The sequence below is a fragment of the Triplophysa dalaica genome, chromosome 24 (genome assembly GCF_015846415.1).
Source record: "Triplophysa dalaica isolate WHDGS20190420 chromosome 24, ASM1584641v1, whole genome shotgun sequence".
In the NCBI taxonomy this organism is placed as follows: Eukaryota; Metazoa; Chordata; class Actinopteri; order Cypriniformes; family Nemacheilidae; genus Triplophysa; species Triplophysa dalaica.
This window is the reverse complement of record NC_079565.1, coordinates 11,734,345-11,753,504: the sequence shown is the minus strand read 5'-3', so window position 1 is coordinate 11,753,504 and position 19,160 is coordinate 11,734,345. Positions and strand designations below refer to the sequence as shown.

Sequence of the window (19,160 nt, the reverse complement as noted above, 5' to 3'; positions counted from 1 at the left end):
GACTTTATTCTCGTAACATTTCGACTTTATTCTCGTAACATTTCGACTTTATTCTCGTAACATTTCGACTTTATTCTCGTAACATTTCGACTTTATTCTCGTGACATTTCGACTTTATTCTTGTGACATTTCGACTTTATTCTCGTGACATTTCGACTTTATTCTCGTAACATTTTGACTTTTTTCTCGAAATCTTGAATATTTTTAACGTGGCACTAAAACACCGTCGTAAAGAACACATCTTAAAAAAACAAATAAAAATCTATAAGCAGAAACTGAATCCGAATTAGAATGCATACAATTCAAATGATACCCAACCCTAATGTTGATTTAGCATAAGCTAACTGCAATAAAGTTACAGTTTGTCAAAGAACACTGTGAATCTCTAGATAGTAAAAACCATCTCAGTTCAACGGAACAAAAACAAATGCTTTATAAAAGTAACGGTCCAATAAAACTTGAAAATTGTCACCAATAACAGTATGCTTTTAGTCAACAAAAAACGTCCAGTACCACCCAAAACATGCACTATTCATTATTTTGTCAGACTGCTCAAATGCTGGCCAACATATACTGTTTAAGATCCTCGAAAACAACACAACAAAGAACAGACAAAACAAACAACTTCACATCTTCATTCAATTCAAAGATTTTTTCAAATAAGAACCAATTCTCCATTCCAAAGCCTGACCCCCAGAGCTTTCTGCAGTTGTGTGAGTGTCCTAACCTCCCAGCCTAACCTAACACAAATGAAAACGGATGTCTTCCAATATTTCACCGAGGGTGTCCGGGCCACAACAATGAAATAAACCCAAACACTCTTTGCGAGGAGCCGCTTGAATCGGTACCTCTGTTCTGAGATCAGAGTGGATATTGAACGCTATTCGCTGGACGCTTCCAATCAATACCAACTGAAGCCGATGGGAGACGGCGCAGGCTGCAGGGTGATTTATGCCTCGCAAAGGGCGTCTAATACCCCCTTCACAATCTGATAGGTTTCTAGTTGGGCGGAAGGAAAAAAGAAGCCAATAGAATCTAATGCTGTTTGATTTACTATCACACAGCTCATATCTGCAAACCCAACAGAAATAACTGCCTCAGCTTTTTTCAGCGGGAATAACTCATTTCAGAACAGTGAGTACGACTGCTCAAGGAGCAAATCAGGTATTCAACACGCCACATCAGCCTTTGAGGATTATATAGCTCTATACAGATCATCATAGATTTGTGCTGCATGCTGCATAAGAAGAACTGTATAACCCACTCTCCATTACATCCTACCACTTTATATTAGATGTCTTAGGATGTCTGAGGTTCACATCGATATACACTTTTTAAGATTCCCTCAGTAACTCTTCGATTTTTATCGTACAATTATCGTTTATATATAATTTCATCGTAAAGACACTTGTTTAAAGTCACCATGGAATCAAACAGGAATATTTATAGTGTTTTACACGCTTCACTGATTGTTTGTATCACTCTGCCACTAAACTAACTCGGACTATGCGTTTCCTTGCAACTGTATTAATCTGAAGAAGTTAGACAGCTAGTTTACAAGCTAACAAACACACACACGAATCAGTGATGCTTTTTCAGTTTTTCTAAACTGACATACGATTAACATGAATTAGAGTGGTATAATGTTACATACAGTATAAATGCGGCACTGCGATCTGCAAATGCTGTACATGTGATGCGATAGGACTTTATTTCGTTATCATATTGAATCGATCACAGTCGATACGTTTGTAGAAAAACAGCAGCCCCTGCTTTTCAAAACATGTACTGACATTTTTTTAAGGAGTAGTTCACTTTCAAAATAAATGTTCATGATAATTTACTCACCCCCATTTCATCAAAGATGTTTATGTATTTGCTTCTTTAGTCGAAAAGATATGAAGGTTTTTGATGAAAACATTGCAGGTTTTTCTCCATATAGTCGACTTTAATGGACTCCATAGGGTTGAAGGTCAAACTTACAGTGCATGTTCATGACTTCACGTAACACGTAATTACATTGAAAATGTGCACGTTCAATTTGAAAACACTGACTTGGTACTTCTGCCTACGTCAAGTGTGACCTTTTCAACGTAATTTAGTATTACGAGAAGTCATGAACGTGCATCGCAGAACACAGCAAGGCGTGCATTTGTTTTATAAAGCATATTTTTTTGTTTTGTTTTGCTAGATAAGACTGTTATTCATCATCTGGTATCATTTAAAGCCCTTTGAACTTGCACTGAAACTGTAATTTTGACTTTCAACAGTTCGGAGTCCATTGAAGTCCACTATATGGAGAAAAATCCTGGAATGTTTTCATCAAAAACCTTCATTTATTTTCGACTAAAGAAACAGATACATAAACATCTTGGATGACATGGGGGTGAGTACATTATAATGAACATTTATTTTGAAAGTGAACTACTCCTTTAATGTCTCAACCGACTTGAATCATCACATATTATAAATGATTTTCTACCGGTTCATGGTGAATCGTACATCCCTACATTTAACACATTAACACACTTCTAAAAGTCTCTCTCTTTCATTTACATGCACGCCCTGCCCCGTTACTTCTAACTAATAACTTCACTTAAGCAGGACATCACATATTTAAAAGAAGTGACGGTTTGGAATTAGTAGCGGAAGAAAGTAGTTCCCTCATATAGACACTCATATGTTGTTTCTGATTTGTCTACACACGTGTGCCCTCCAACTGTTGTAGAAATGTAATATCACTCTCGCAGTCGTCTATATAGTGCCCTTATATCGGCATGGCTGCACTAAATACACGACAGCCATGCTGATATAAGTGCACTATACATGACTACGAGCGATATTGCATTAATATGTTTACAAATAAGGAGATTTAAATATAAATGTGTATATATTTGAGTAAACATTTATTATATATATGCATGTATGTGTGCATTTATATAAAAAAAAATATATAAACGACACAATACATATACATTTTTCGCTATTAAAGGATTTGAAAGCCCTACTGGGATCCACTTTTAGCACTCTCATTGAATGATGTTGTATTGTGCAGTTGAACTCTGTTCAACTTTGTTTCATTGCCAACTCCAATCGCCAACGCGATAAAAAAGTCTTTATTGTTGCAAACTGTTGTCGGTATAAACACCAAGAGTACTTCACTTCCAAGATCTGACACATTTCAGAATGAAAATTCAATTACAAAAAAATCGGGAGTGGATCCATCGAGAGTTAACCGGACCGTGAACTGCTCGGAATAACAGAATCATGTGGTTGGAAGGAGGGGTTGAAAAGTAAAAGTGACGTGTGACATCACAAGAAGATTATAAAAAATTTTAACGGCATTAAGAGATCAAATATTGTTCATTTTTATGTTGTCCTTTTCTTCTCATTTGGGTAAACTTGAATGCTTTTTCACATGACATGCTCCTAACGCTCTCTGTGAAACAAGTCGCCTCAAATCGCTGTTCCTCATTAAAAATGAACGACTTCCAGCATCTGACACAACTAGAAAAATCTCTGTGTTACCAAGAGAGCATGATGCAAAGATTTAACAGGTCATCAAATCTCGATTTTAAAAAACGCTTTGATTCCCATACATTATCTCACACTCTATTAAAACTGCATTTCTCCTTCCATTCCTCTTGGTTTCATTATCCATATCAATCTTTTCCCCATCGCTCTCTCTCTCACTCTTTCCTTCTCGCTCTCTGTTGGCTGTCTCTTTGATGCTGTGTCAGTAGAGAAGAGAGAGAGAGAGCGCGAGTCATGGTGGATAATGAGCTTTAATCAGGCCTGGAGCTCACAGGAAGCACAATCATCATCGCGCTGATGTTCAGACCAGACTCTCACTGTGCCACCCGCTCCCTAATTTCGTTCAATGAAATTGTATGTAGAATGTTTCATGTCGACAGTATTGAATTCTAGTACTAACCTGACGTCACATAGAAAACGTTTTACTTTTCTGTTTGAATTCATTTAAAGTGAAACACACAAAAACAGACAAAACATTTGATAGAACGGACAAGGAAAAAAAACTAACCTAACCAACTGTAAACCAACTTACCATCGAAGAGGCGAAAGCAAATTGCACCACATGAATGAATGATATCGTGCAAATTCATAAAAAATCAGCCACCTCGTAAAACGTTACGCATTGCCATGAGATTTTATCTAGGTTGCCATGTCAATGCTTTTCCTGTAAATCCAGGGTACATTTAAAATGTTAACACAAGTTGTTTTTTAGTTCGTGGGTTGAAGGTGAAAAGATTTTGTTTAGCCATCATTCTTAAGGTAAGACAAAGTTATTTTTGAAAACATATGATTTACTTTATGATGACAACTATACAGTGATTTTCAAGAACAACACATATGTAATAGATAAGAATGACTGTAAAAAAAATTAATTGGATAGGTCATTGAGGTGATTTTGTTAAGAAGATCTGGCAACCCTGATGGCATTACAGACCCACAGCACACGGTATTACATCCCACAATGCAATGCATTCAACCTAACCTTCTATGTACAAAGAGATGAAGGTGGGCCAACCTGTAACAAAATGTTATGCAGGAAATTGATTCGTTTGTCAAATAATGGCATTTAAGATGTGGGTCATTTGATGCCACTAGACATTTTTTGTTTAAAGAAACTCAAACATTTTTACACAAAATGTATATAAGTAAGAAAACAATGAACTGAGAGAACACTCTGTTACAGTCAGTAAACAGTCCATATACTTTCTAGTAAGAAGTGAGTTTGTATTCCACGACACACGCAGCCACAGGGACAGATAAATACAGACTGTTTCCTTAGAGTGAACAACCACACCTCAAACTCCCTGTGTTTGTGTTTTCTCGTCCTTTTAAACCCTGATGCGCTAAAGCTAATCTCTTCAGGAACTCATGTGACTAAAACTCACTTCAGATGGAGATTAAAGCTTTCCTTTTCAAGAATGCGCCAACTACTCACATGAAAAGCAGATTCTGCATACAGGTATGTATGTATGCACAAACACACACACACACACAAACAGGGACTTATCAGCTCTCTGCAGACGAGAGCATATTAGTCAGTCACAACACTTTAATCATGGAAGTTTTACTAATGTTAAACATATAACCTTATTAGCCTACATCACATTAGTGTCACATCTCACCTGCTTACATATGAAACACCCTCACAAACATTTTGTCAAATAAATGATTAAATTTGTAGCTTTTTATCGATGATGTATAGTGCGGAGTAAAATGTTATTCAAAACTGCCATCCGTAACTTTTTGGTTAAAAAAACACTTATCTCTGTATTTTTCCCCAATTCGCATCATTTAGCTCATAGGCCTACATAATAATAATATGAGCTGTCGGGTACGACAGCAGGACATGTCAGTTTGACGTCATTTAAAGTCAACCAATCGACAAAGATAAGACCCTAAAGAAACTTTCAATTTAACATATTGCAAACACAGATGGCGAAACTGGATTTTTAGCTTTAAAGATTGAATTTGTTTTTCTTGATGCTATTTTTTTTGACTTGGAAAATCAACCATGGCTTTTATATAGTAGAAGGGATGTAATCCTGTTTTTTACTTGCGGTACAACTGCAGAAAAACAAAAGCATTGTTGATTTTTGTAAGGATTTCGCTACAATTTGAACAAAATAAAGAAATAGTCACAAACGTCTTTTTTTGCATTAACAGGAAGATTATTGTCATGAAACTATCAAACTAGCAGTAAACAAATAAAACTACAAACACTACCTACAAACAGTCTGTGGTTAAGCCGCCCAATCAGAAAGGCGGCAGATGTCTATTTAAAAATAACACAACCAACCAAAACAACACAATTGAATTCTGAGTTTTGTTTCATTTTTCCAAAGTTGGCAAACATTCAAAATAGTTATTCTACAAGTAAAAATCAGTGCAGATTCAGTTCATGAAGCTAAATCATAAATGCCCCGCAGTGACCGTACTTATAATTTAGTGCTAAATGTAGCAGCAATGGCACATTTGTTACGTCATTTAAGCACTTAATGCAGTATGTTGTGCTGTTATGATTTTGACAAACAAAACTTTGGATATAAACCAACATATTTTGGATTTGTAGTGACCAAAAGTGGTGTCTGGTGGGCATACATGTACAATATTTGCTTTTAAGGCTCCTTCAGGCTCCATCAGGTTCGATTACACCATCAAAATATGAGGTTTGAGATGAATGATGCAAAATGGAGCAATTCATTTGATGAAATTAAAAAAATGCAAACAAAATCAAGATTATTTTTTCAAAAATGAGCTAAAACTGAAAAATTGTATCCAAACAAATTAACCCCAAATGTATGACCCTGGTCATAAAGTACAAGTATGCTTCAACACAACCGTACTACATTTTGAAAAAGAGACACACGTCACATTTCCTCACGCACACGCGCAATAAAACACTCACTTCTGCGTCTTCTATTCACAGCAGCTCTTCATCCAAACCTTCAACTCTTATCTCTCCCTCATACCTGCCAGAAACCTCCTCTTCCTCTTTAATCCTACCACTCCCATAATCCTTAAACATGACTGCTGTGAGTTTTGCCATCTGAATGTGTTGATTTCATACAACATGCTTGCGTCTTCTACCTGTATATAAAAAATCAGGTGTGGACACTCGGATGGCCGACTGTGAGAATCTCATTCCCGCGGCACATGTCGCCTGGTCGTAGGTGCCGGGCCAGAAACAGCGAAAGCAACATTTGCATTTAAAAAGGTGACATTTGCGGCGTCTGGAGGCGCAGGCACGAGCGCAGAGACAGGTGCTGGGATGGCACATATTCATCTCGCTGACAGGAGGAAGACAATGAGAATGTCAAAGCCAGGAATCCGACGGCGCACCGAGACACGTGTACGCACACACAAAACAGAAGCCGCTGTCCGAAATAACCCTGACAATCTTTCCTTTCATCTCGGGAACCCATGCCGGGATAAATAGCTGGCTGTTCAAATCGACTTTCAACTCATAGCAAAGTAATTACGAGAAAATAGCACCAAAAAGTTGCGCCGCCGCAATGTACGCTACAGAAATGGTGACTTTGAATGGGAGGTATGTCATTTATTTTATGTGATATGTGGAATAAATGATCATGTAAACAGAGGTTGTTTAGATCTGAGAGAATGCGATTAGAGAGGAGTCGAAACGTCTTTATCATATTTGAAGCTCAGTCCAGTTCAGTGGTGTGATGGGTGCTGATGAGACTCAGATATGCGGCATCACGGTGAGAGTTTCTGATTGGCTGTTCTGAGATCAGCAATCTGCACTTTAAAAATTAACTTGTAGACGTAAAGCACTACTGTATGTTCACACAAGCTGTGTCCACATTGCAATGATGTCACAATGTAAAAATCATTTTAAAGTTGTGTTTTGCTTTCAGTTTTACTGTTACTGTTAAGTTTAACATGCAGAATATGAAAATCACATTTAACATTATACCATCGAAGTTAAAAAATATATATATTTTCACACATTTATACATTTTGGTATTATTACTCGTCCGCAGGAATTACAAGGTACTTGCATAACACTGAGCTCAAAATACCAGTTTAACATAAGGTTACTAAAAATTAGCCGTCCAAGACTTCACATTTGATAGTTTTTGTCTTTTATGACTAACACTGTCCTCACGAATCACATTCCAGATGTAGTCACCGATCATCGCTTCATCCCACCTTGCCTGTGCTAGAATTTTCTAGAATTTTCAGACAGTGACATTTGGAAAATATTTTTTTTATATAATACATTTTTTACAGTTTTGGTCTATTTGCAATAAACTGATATATCATAATGAACGATACAAGCTCAAGAAAATAAATATAACCACAATAATTGCACACGATTTGTGTATTTCCTGAAGCTGTGAATCTTGCCTCACAACTTGAATCAATTACGATTCAGATGATTCGATTCCTTGTCCTCCAACTCCAATGTAGAAGTTATATATAAAAATATAAGATTCATATACATTAATATAAGATGTTCATTAAAAAGGGAAATGAACAGCCTCAAACAAACTTTCAATTTTTTCCTAACAAACTACATTTTCAAATCCTCTGACTCCCAGAAGTTGCATAACAGCCAGCCAATCAGATTACAGCTGAAGGTTTCATATAACTCTTGCTATTCTGTTGCTTAATATGCTTTAGACAGTCTGTAGGTTTGCCATCTGAGACAGACACTTTATACTCCAAAGAAAATGAAATCAACTTTTTCACAAATGCAGCTACTCGTTATAAAAGTGTGTACTTTGCTTTCATGCAAACGCATAGATATGCGATCGATCTAGAGTTTTAATATTGAATATGATTTATATGAATTTTAATATTAGCTATTTATAACTGCTGTGAACTTCGTTGGCATCACCACCCAATGCTACAAATCTAAAAGGTTCAGGAGCTCTACCTTTCATACAAAAAATCTGACATTTGTAATCCAAAATAATTCATTTTAATATTTGTATGGCACCCTATATCAAGGCATCTGAAATGCTCGCCCCCAATTCCAAATAATAACAATAATAACAAGAATCTCATTACATCTCCCTTGGAAGACAATTATCCTTAATCAGGTTGTTGAATCTACAGAATAACATTTGGCGTTCCCACGGCTGCTTTTATCAGAGGAAATAATTATGGGCCAAGTACTACTCAGTGTATTGTTTTACAGGCAATAAATAACAGCAAGCAGTTGTAGCTGCTGTTTTATCAATTCATCCATTTAAGCTGCACTTTGGTTGACGTCTTGACATACAAAGAGATGAAATTCATAGAAAAAGCATTCTTACCTTCATCAACACTGATTCGCTGAGTTTTTCTCGATTTACGATCTTTAAGGCGACTTTCTGACACGTGACGCAGTGCACGCCGAGCTTTACGAGACCTAGAGGGAAAGAAAGCAAACACAGCTTTACAAACAAATACGTCTTTCAGTTTGAATTATCATGGGTCTGCACCGGCAACCCCGACCTGCAACTTGCAAATTTACTTGCGCATCACAATCGTACAAAAGTCCTCGTATCTATTCAGATGCTCGAACACAAGCGGGGCTAAGGGCACCTGTGAGCTCTCCATTTATATCTGAAGACAAACAGCATCAGGTACAGTAGATAAGCAAAATTGCGAACGGAATTAATGCCGCACTTCAAGCCAAAGGCTCTTCGGGTTTATCACTCCTGACGCAGAGTTTCATGGTGCGCGAGCAGCGCGCCGGCTCGGGAGAATCGTTTTTCAAAGCATCTGACAGACGGTTAACACTTTTATTCGTCAAAGTGGTGAATGTTCAGGGGCTTTTACATCAGCGCTTTGCAGAGTAGGTCCCCTCCCTCCCTAAGTGCGACACATTCAAGGGCTGAAGAAAAATCTATATTCTAAGACTTTTTCTAATTGTTAAGCAAGCATTTTAAAGAGCAACTGCACTAAAGTACAAATCAGCAGAGTTGTTGGCTGCTCTGAACAGGAGAGGTTGGATGGAGAGGAACACTTGTGCAGGGTGAGATCATACATTTTTTATATCTAAAGGTGCACTTGGGTAAATCAACATACTGCAATTTGTAAATACTCAATAAGAATTAGTAACACGGCAAATGAGTAGTGAACCCAATCTGTATCGGCATCGCTCTTTTTGAGGAGAATGGCTTTGACTCGACTTAAAACTATATTAAATTAACTTGAAGCAATTCTCTGCCCTCCACCAAACAGTCAATTTATCATTGAAATAATACAAAAAGTTGTAGTTTTGTCATTTATAGACCATCCCTAAGTTTTAAAAATGTTTACTTGTTTAAGTCAAATCATCAGGTAGTGTATCTCACATTTCTTCATGATTTTAAAATACACTACACAGAATGAAAATAACTAATTGGAGAGAGAGAGAGATAAAGAAAGAAAGAAAGAAAGATAGAGAGAGAGAGAGAGAGAGAGAGAGAGAGAGAGAGAGAGAGAGAGAGAGAGAGAGAGAGAGAAAATACAATTTAAATGTCAACCACATGTAATTAAACAATAATTGTGTAACAGCTCAATGTGTGTGTGCGTGCGTGTGTGTGTAAGCAAGAAGACCATTAGCATGGATATAATCATCAGAGAACATTGACCATAAATAAATATATCAAAAAATCTCATCATGAGGAAAGCAGGAATAAATATTTCACTAAGAAAACTGAACAATCATTGAACGTCACTCAAAATCTGAGGCTTGACTGCATGAGATTAATTCCAGAACCTCATTGTGTGATCTTCAGTAAGATCAACACTTGAAGCATTCATTTGACCACAGGACAGCCACCCGCTCTTTATTGATTTTTATTCTTGGCACATGTTCCAATCAATTGTATTAAAAGAGCTTCACAATAATAACCCAAAACACAATATTCTCATTGACCTTCAAGAATTCACACATTCAGATGGGGTCCAGATCAATCGTGTGCCACATGAAATGATTTATTTGAGGGGGTGTTTAAAGACTACGCAGAACCAGAAGCTGCAGATGAATTTAATTCCGTATTTTGATGTATTTCTGAGAAAACAGAATATCGAATGGGAAAAATAAAGGGTGTGGCTTGTTTCCACTGTGAATTGATTGGTTCGAGAAAGTGAGGCATTTCAGATTGTGAATAAAGATTACAAAATCAAAAGAGGGATTGACAAATTAATATCTTAGACAAACTACCATGTAAAAAATCTGTAACAATAGGGCACAGTGTACTTTATAATTAAATACAAGTATTTTTCTATCAAATTAAAGAATTGCACTGTTAAAAATTGAAATTTTCTGGCAGAAAAAAATACATTAAGTTTTTATTTCTATCAACCAGAAAATAAAACGTAATGGAGTACAACATTCAAAATACAGGTGAAACGATTTTGTACAATTGATTTATGTTAATATAGTAAATTGTTGTAATGTTTTCTTTACAGTGTGACTGAAAATTACCAGTACAATTAATTTTTATTAAATATTTTTAACAGTGTAGTAATCTGAACTAATAAAGTAAATAGGACAAATTAGGATTTTATGGAGACTTTAATAAGTAGACATTTAACACAAAAGCGTTATTGTCCCTGTGCTATATGTCTACGGAAAGAAGGAGGTAAACAAAAGTATATATCATTTTCTGTATTTTACGCATCCGTAGCAAGCATTTTGAGAGACTTTTGACAATCCAGAGACGGTACGCAATATACGAAGAAACGCATACTAAAATTTCGACTGTATGTGCAAACATTCACATAGTGATCTGAAAAGCCTTCACCATACTGCAGGTCCTAAGGCATCACCGCTGGAAAGTCTTTCGACAATAATAATAACAGGGGTCCTCGCTCCTTGCTCCTGCCTGACTTTTAAATGATACTGATACTTAAAATCCACAGACCCTTTACTCTTTACTCTTAAAAAATAAGACATTGCACTTTCTACAGCCCCCTACTGCTGATTAGCTACAAGTTTGTTTTGCTACTCCGCCCGACTCAGTTTTCTATTTTTTTTAAAAAAAAATACCAACCCTGCCTTTAATATCACTCTTTGAGCTTAACAACAATGCAACACAACACCTAAAACCCTTATTTACTACAGGCAGTCCTTTATCTGACACCTGTCTCCACACTTAGTTTTTTTGGGGATTAAAGTAACCCAGGGTTGTCTTGTTTCACACACCAGTTGAACACTTGTAATTGTTACACACTCAGTTTTGTAACCACAGGGCCATACAACAAAGTTGTTATAGGTAAGATTAAAACAATTTAATGGGTACAAGACTTTCTTTAGCGTGTTGTCGCTGCGGGCCACTTGAGTAAAATGTGGAGGTACAAACATCTTAATAGCGCAGCTCCCTGCGAGCATGTTCAATGAGACATTAAATGTTAATGATTCAGCTAGAAAAAGCAAAAACGCTTAGAAAGATTGATGTTACAAGTAACAAATTCATACTCTACATGAAACATCAAAATACTGATATTGTGAATGAATCAAAAGTTTTAGTCACATAAGTTATTGTTGTAAACTTAAATTATTTTATTGTACATTAAAACTGTAAACTATATGTTAATATATCTAATAATTTAATGCATTTAATGGAAGCTATTAATGAAGTGTATGATGGAAACAAACAACAACAAAATAAAAGCATAATTAAGTAAATAAAAAATATATATATGTCTAACTTGACTCTCAATAGAAAGAAGTGATGACACAGGAAAAACTAAATGTTAAATAGTCTAAATTGCTTTAACTATTTGCCATATTTTGTTACATCAATGACCAAAGTAAGTCAATTGCAACCCTTATTTTATCAAGATTTATTTTGAATAAACACACACTATGTTTAATCCTTAAGCAAATAAGGGAATTTTTATGCAACTATTTTTTTTTTTTAACTTTTATAATAAAACTGTTTCATCACATTTTGCAGGATTGAGCTTTGAAACTACTTTGCATTTCGTTGGAAAAATAAACTCATTCTCGGGTTGAGAGCATTCCAGCTGCGGGACAGAGTGGGCAGCACTTGTGCAAAAATGGAAAAAGATAGAAAAAGAAAATGATTGTATGGTAGATGTCTCGGGGTATGAAATGTTTTTGGGAGCTGACAGGAAGAATGTCACTGTAACTCAGTAGTCCAGAGATAAAAAAAAAGCTGAAGAGTGGTAAAGATTTTGACAAAATGGTTAGACTGTCCTGGTTTGGTCAAGTCATGTGACAAATTTTGAAGACTTTTATAGGCTATTTCCAAATATATGTTTTACAGTTATGCATCTGTTTCTGCTCATGCAATGTTTTGAAAGAACGGCATTAACCACTCATGTTAAAGGAAACGTTTCCTAAACCCCTGCACATATGTGTCTCCCATATCCGCCTCCTTATTCAAATGAGTCCCTCATGAATTATTTACGAATCTATAATTATGCATTCCTTTTGCTGACGCCGAGTTTGAGGCATTAAAAATAGATCTGAGTGGAACATGAACAGCACAGGCCCCAGCGGAGTCACGGCGCCGTGTTTTGACTGCCTCCCTTTACCCGCCATCGCAAAATCCACGGCGCTCTCCGCCTGAAGAGCGTTTTCCTGACAGGCCCTATCTTACCACGGACACTTAAGCGACAGGTAAGAGGAAGGATCCCTCACGACAGCTGAGCTTAATTCTAGTGATGGGAAGTACGGGGGGTTTTGCCAAAAGCGTTTTTCTGTCCGTCTTGTGTGAGAATCCGCTTCAAAAGCATGAGGATTCGCCAACTGCAACTTCCAGGGCCGGAGATTTTCCCCGCAGTGTATGTGGGCGACTGTCATTTCTGCCAACAGACCTTTACTCCTGTGATACCTTCCACTCTGTAGGGGTGATCAAATTTTGAGGAGGTGCATGCATACATTTGAATGTCAATTAGACTGCGATGACAGGGAGGGAGACGTGTGTAGACAGCCAAGTGTTCTATTGGTTAAACGGTTGCGTTCACAAGTGACAAACTGGGCCACCTTTGCTTAAGAGATAAGAAATGTTGTCATCTCTCAGTCGTCCTCATGTCATTCCAAACCTGTAAATTACTCTTTCTTCTGTTGAACACAAAAGAAAAAATAAACAAAAGAAGATATTTTGAGGAATGTCCCAGTGGTTTTGTGTCCATATAATCAAAATACGAAGTTGATGTCTTATACCCATGTAGTCCCATTCCCCCATATGACCTGCTTTCATACACGTCATTCGACTCAACAAGGCCAAAAGACATCTGTAAAAAACAGGATGTGCCCTCAGTAAGCTGCTTCTTTGTCAAAAATGCACTCAAACCTCTCCAGATGTGCCAACACACGTTTGGCATCACACCCATGTGTGTGTTCGCGGGTGTGATCGGGGACTCCCCGGTCCAAGCTGACAGAAAATGTTACAGTAGCTGCAGAACAGATTAGCGTGCGGTTGAGTAATGCTTTCAACCACAGTCGTTCGCACATGCTGCATCTCTTTTATTATTTATCTGTTTATCTCGCCATTAATGATGTAATGTTACGCAACAACCCTCAGTCTGCGACTACAGACAAGCTAAACATACTGAAAGTATCATTAGCATCAAAAGAGATGGCCTACGATCAGATAAGACCAGAATCTTCAGTCTAATGTAAGTGGGCATTATTTGAAACTTTTATTTTTTTATTATTTAAAAAATTGTCAAATGTACACTGTAAAAATAATGCAATTTCAGGGTATTTTACTTATTTCACTTGTGGGTAAATCGTCAGTGGGCGGGGTCACACGGACCAAAACAAAAACAGACATTCAGGCACGGAACGCACATGTCAGAGTGGAATAACTTGCGATAGCATTGTTTTTTGGACAAACCAATGTATTACCTTTTTCCTAAATGTCTACAAATATATTAATGTATTGTTTTGATTCAATACAGAAAATGTATTACAGACACCACCTTTAACTTGGGCTTCAAGAGTAGAGATAATAAAATCTGAAGTCTGAAACCTATGTAAATATAAAATACAAATTAATATATACGTTATTCTGTGGTAGACCCTACTGATAACCAAATATTCTAATATCCACATAAAAAAATATAAACAAAATTCATAAACAGCATAAGGACGGTCACAATATAAGAATTTCTCTGGGCAAAGATTTTTGATAATATTGCGGTACTACTGCAGTCAAACACATTATTCATTTTCGTGCATTTTCAAATTTTTGGGCCAAAGTATAAAATGAGTATAGAGATTTCGAGAAACAGAGTTCCAAAACTGTGCCTATTAAAGGGGTAATATCATGACAAACAGACTTTTTCCATCTTTAAATGCTAAAATCGGGTCTCTTGTGCATCTGCCAACTCAGAAAACGTAAAAATTACTGATTTTTTTTTTATGCGAGCCTATCTCTGCCAACCTGTGAGAAAACGAGGGCTTTCGGAAATCGCTCTCTTAATGGTGTAAGCAGGGGTTCTTATTATAATATTTCCGCCCCTTGTGCTGAACGTCTCCACCCATTGAGCCGCCGCCATTTTTGTTTTCGCATGTGTGAAGTTCCAACACCATGTCAAAAGTAGCAAAGCTTATGAACTGTTCTGTTGTTGTATTCCCAGCCTCACGGGAGAAAGAGAGCAAGGGATTTATTTAGTTTTCAATGAAAATCCTCAACACTGAACGGGGCAAAGCTGCAAATAAACACATTGTAAGTACCGGTATTTTTTAAGTAAAACCCCAAGGACCTGTGGCCTCTTAAAAGTAGATAAATTGTCACTGTGACATGTTTGTCCGTACACTATTAGAAAGCAATGTCTGCGACAGGATGGTCCTGTGTAACCTGAATTTGACATAGATATAATATATAGTAACAGCGATGGGTTTGTCTCGAGTATCTTCACTTCAGAAAACTGTGTGTATGGTTTGTAAACACTTGACGCGGTGACCTTGTTTCTCGTTCGCTTTATGTGACCCTACTTCATTGTTTTGTCGCTGCAAGCACAGGCTCACAGCCCTGGCTGCGTTTTCTGCTGAAAAGGGGGCGGAGACTAGCAGCTGACTAGCACTTCAAGAGACACACACCAAAACCACGTGTTTCTCCTCATATGCAAAAGTGGGCATTATTTAATAAATAAAAAATTAAAAAACTAACCCTTTCTCTAAACAGGTAGTGGTCTAGCTTTTGTTGAAACCAGTAACTTTGTTTTGGCAACTACTGTACTATTGCTCCTGTATGACATATCGATTATTGCTCCCTAAACTCTTTGTAAATCCCTTTGGATAAAGCGTCTGCTCAATAACTAAATGTAAATGTAGCGGTATATTAAAAGATCTGTGGTGCTTTCTGAGCTGAAACTTCTCCGACACATTATGTGGACCCCTATGAATTATGATACATTTGTGTAAAACTAGAAAAAACACCCATTTAAGTCAAAATAATAATCATGGTATATATTATTGGTTATGGTCAATATCGCTTTATTGTGAGAAATTTAAATTGTATATTATTGCACATATTTGTTTCTGTTTATATCTGACATTTCGCGTCAACATCAGGAATGTATTTAGTCACTGTGGTCGCGGTTGCATCACTGTATTACATGCAAACGCTCTTCAGCCACGCCACAGTCAGCTTTGTTGTGTTGCCTGCTGTTGGTGGAGTTGGTGGAGAGCGTTCCCCTCCCGTGGCTCAACACCCAGACTCAAAGCACATCTACTTCTTTTGAAGCCATCACATAGCAAATCCACTGCAGTGGAGCTCCGCGCTTCGGTCTGGAGAGAGAGAGCACTGGAGCTGGGGGTTAGAAAGGACTCTTCTCTTTATCCTAGAAGATGTGAGATGTTATCCGCACCTCGCTGCCCCCTTGGGGTAAGAGATAAAAATATACTCTACTTGTTTATATGTGCATAAAACACAACGTCTGAATATTCTTCAGTATTTCCACGGGAATATGAATGATAAGAGTGAGAGTCTGCCTTTTGAAGTGTCAGATCAGAACACCCACCGAGAACAGGAGTGAACGTTGTAAAATCCAGCTGGAAACTTATTTATCTACATCTTCATATCTCTTTTCCTGCTTCACCCATGCTAAGGCCTGCATCTCTGCTGGAGATGAAGACATCAGAGGAGCAAGGCATCGTGACAATATGAAGAAACCAGGTGAAGGGGGTCTTGGCTGGATCGATGGGCTGGGATTATGATGCCCTGCAGCTTGAGTCTCTCACAGCCTCATTTATCCTAGGTTAAACGTATGCGCCGGGGAAGGCGAACAGCCCTACACACCCTGAAAGACTATAACAGAGTTTCAGAGTTTCGAAAATATACATATAAGGTCTTAGGGTACGTTGTTTTACAAGAGAGGATAAGGTACAAATTGCTATTAGACATTTTTCACGAGTCACAAAAGGATGTATATCTAAGACCTGGAGTGTAGAGTCTCTAAAGTCATCGAAAAATGACTAGAGATACACTACAATTTTGGTTGCCAAACATTTTTCCTGTTGTTTTTCTAAAGAATTTTGCTTGGCTGAATGACAATATTTGTTTTTGCAAAAGCTGCCAAGTACTACTTTAAATAAGCACAATTTATATTTAGTATAATATATTTAGTATTGTTTAAACTAATTTTATGACCAGTTTTGGTGTGTTACTTACAATAACACTCTTAATTAAGACCATGGGATTATTTTAATGATTTGTCTTTTTTTGCATTTGAATGATTTTTGTTTTAATGTTCAATAAACTCTTGAAAAGAAATTCTAATTAATACAATTACAAAAAAATACATTATTGTACTATACTTTAAATGTGAGCCTGGACAACAAAACCAAGTTTTATGGGTCGATTTTTTGATTTTGAGATCTTTACATAATCTGAAAGCTTTCTATTGATGTATGGGTTGTTAGGATAGGACAATATCTGGCAGAGATACAACCGTTTAAATCTCTGGAATTTGAGGGTGCAAAAAATCTAAATATTGAGAATTTTGCCTTTGAAGTTGTTAATCAGAGGCGCTGTGAGCAGGCCATCCACTCACAAAAATAAAGTTTTTATATTTTTAAGATAGGAAAAATATCTTCATGGAACATGATCTTTACCTAATATTATAATGATTTTTGGCATAAAAGAAAAATCGATCAATTTGACCCATACAATGTATTTTTGTCTTTTACTTAAAATGTTCCCGTGCTACTCAACACTGGTTTTGTGATCCAGTGTGATAAATTATTATTACTACATTTAACTAAAATTATAAATTGTTATGGTTTTGGTTTGGTTTCTGCCACTTGCATCCACAATTTTTGGATTCGACCCAGAATTTTTTTATTTCAGTGCAAAGAATTATTATAAAGCATCGTCTTGGGAAGAGAATGATGTTTTATTCACAAACAAAATGTGTCATAATGGATACTCAGCACAATATTGTCTCATTTTGTGTTCTGAAGAATCAAATTAATTAATTCTGTTTGGAATGAAACTCTGAGAAAATGAGTAAATTATAAGTATATGAGTATTTTGATGTCTCATTTTAATATGGCTCTTATTGCTTATTGCTCATGTGCCAATCTTTTACTCATCTACTTGTCATCTCCGTTCCTATTAAACACTTCATTTCTGACTCAGCACTGACATTTTGCCATGAGATAGAATTTCTGAATTTTGCAATGTCTCAGGTCACTAAATAAATGTTTTTTATTATGCTTATTTAATGTCTATTGTCTTAGTTTAAATACATACTAGTAGACAAAGTATTTATCTAAATATTATATTCTCTCAAGCATTGGTTATAAATGTAATATTTTTGCCTTATGCAGACATTGTTTTACACACTAAACTAAAAGTTCAGTAGATCAGAATGAATATAGCTTAATACAAACTACTTTTGTACAATAAGCATGGTGCTATTAAATATTAACAAAACAATGCAAACAAATACATTGACCAACACGTGTAGCCGCTGAACCCTGTAAGCAAATGTTTCTACAAACTCAAAGTCTTGATTCAGATAAAATAGCGAAAAGTGTAAAAATCATATTTAATTATGTGTATATACCGTAAAATACATCAAATGAATCAGATTATGAAGTCAAGGCTTCAGCATTAGCTGTTAAACTTTTTTGGCTAAAGGTTGCAGGCTTTCCATCAAGAGGCTTTGAATCAAGTCAGCCTCACCGATGTGCGTTTCATGTTCTTAAAAAATACCCTGATCTATGAAGGAAGCTGTCATGTTTAATGTGACAATGAACATTCAGCATGATCAACTAAATGCTTATTTCTTAAAGGTTTGCGAGGTTCATGGCATAAACTCATAAATATTGTTGTAAACTTTTGAAACGTTTCTATAAATACACTCGTCTGTTAACGCAGGGACATTTCTACAACCATAAACATGAAGGGGCATTTGACAAGGGGCATTGGCCCCTTGGTCGAGCCTAGGCAACTGATAGAAGCCAAGGTTTCCAGACCAGATCTGCTGCTTTCCTTTCAATCATAGAAAATTAATAATGAAGAACCCTGCATATCAATTCAAGTAGTATATTTAACTTTTTCTGAATAAAACCTTTAGTTTTACTAAGGGACTTTTGTTCATGGTGTTCAGAAAATGGACCAAAATTCTCCTGACATGCATTTTTCAGTACAGCACATCAACTGCTCGATAAGTCAGTATATAAACTAAACTAGTAAGAG

The 19,160-nt window shown here is 36.6% G+C and overlaps 1 protein-coding gene across 2 annotated transcripts in view; it reads right to left on the bottom strand.

The window, feature by feature from the left end:
• Positions 1-19,160, bottom strand: part of brsk2a (BR serine/threonine kinase 2a) — a 161,893-nt gene that overhangs the window by 73,711 nt on the left and 69,022 nt on the right. For both annotated transcript variants that reach the window (XM_056740511.1, XM_056740512.1), the window contains exon 2: positions 8,817-8,911. In XM_056740511.1, the coding sequence (XP_056596489.1) occupies positions 8,817-8,911 (95 nt within the window). The remainder of the gene's footprint in view (positions 1-8,816; positions 8,912-19,160) is intronic.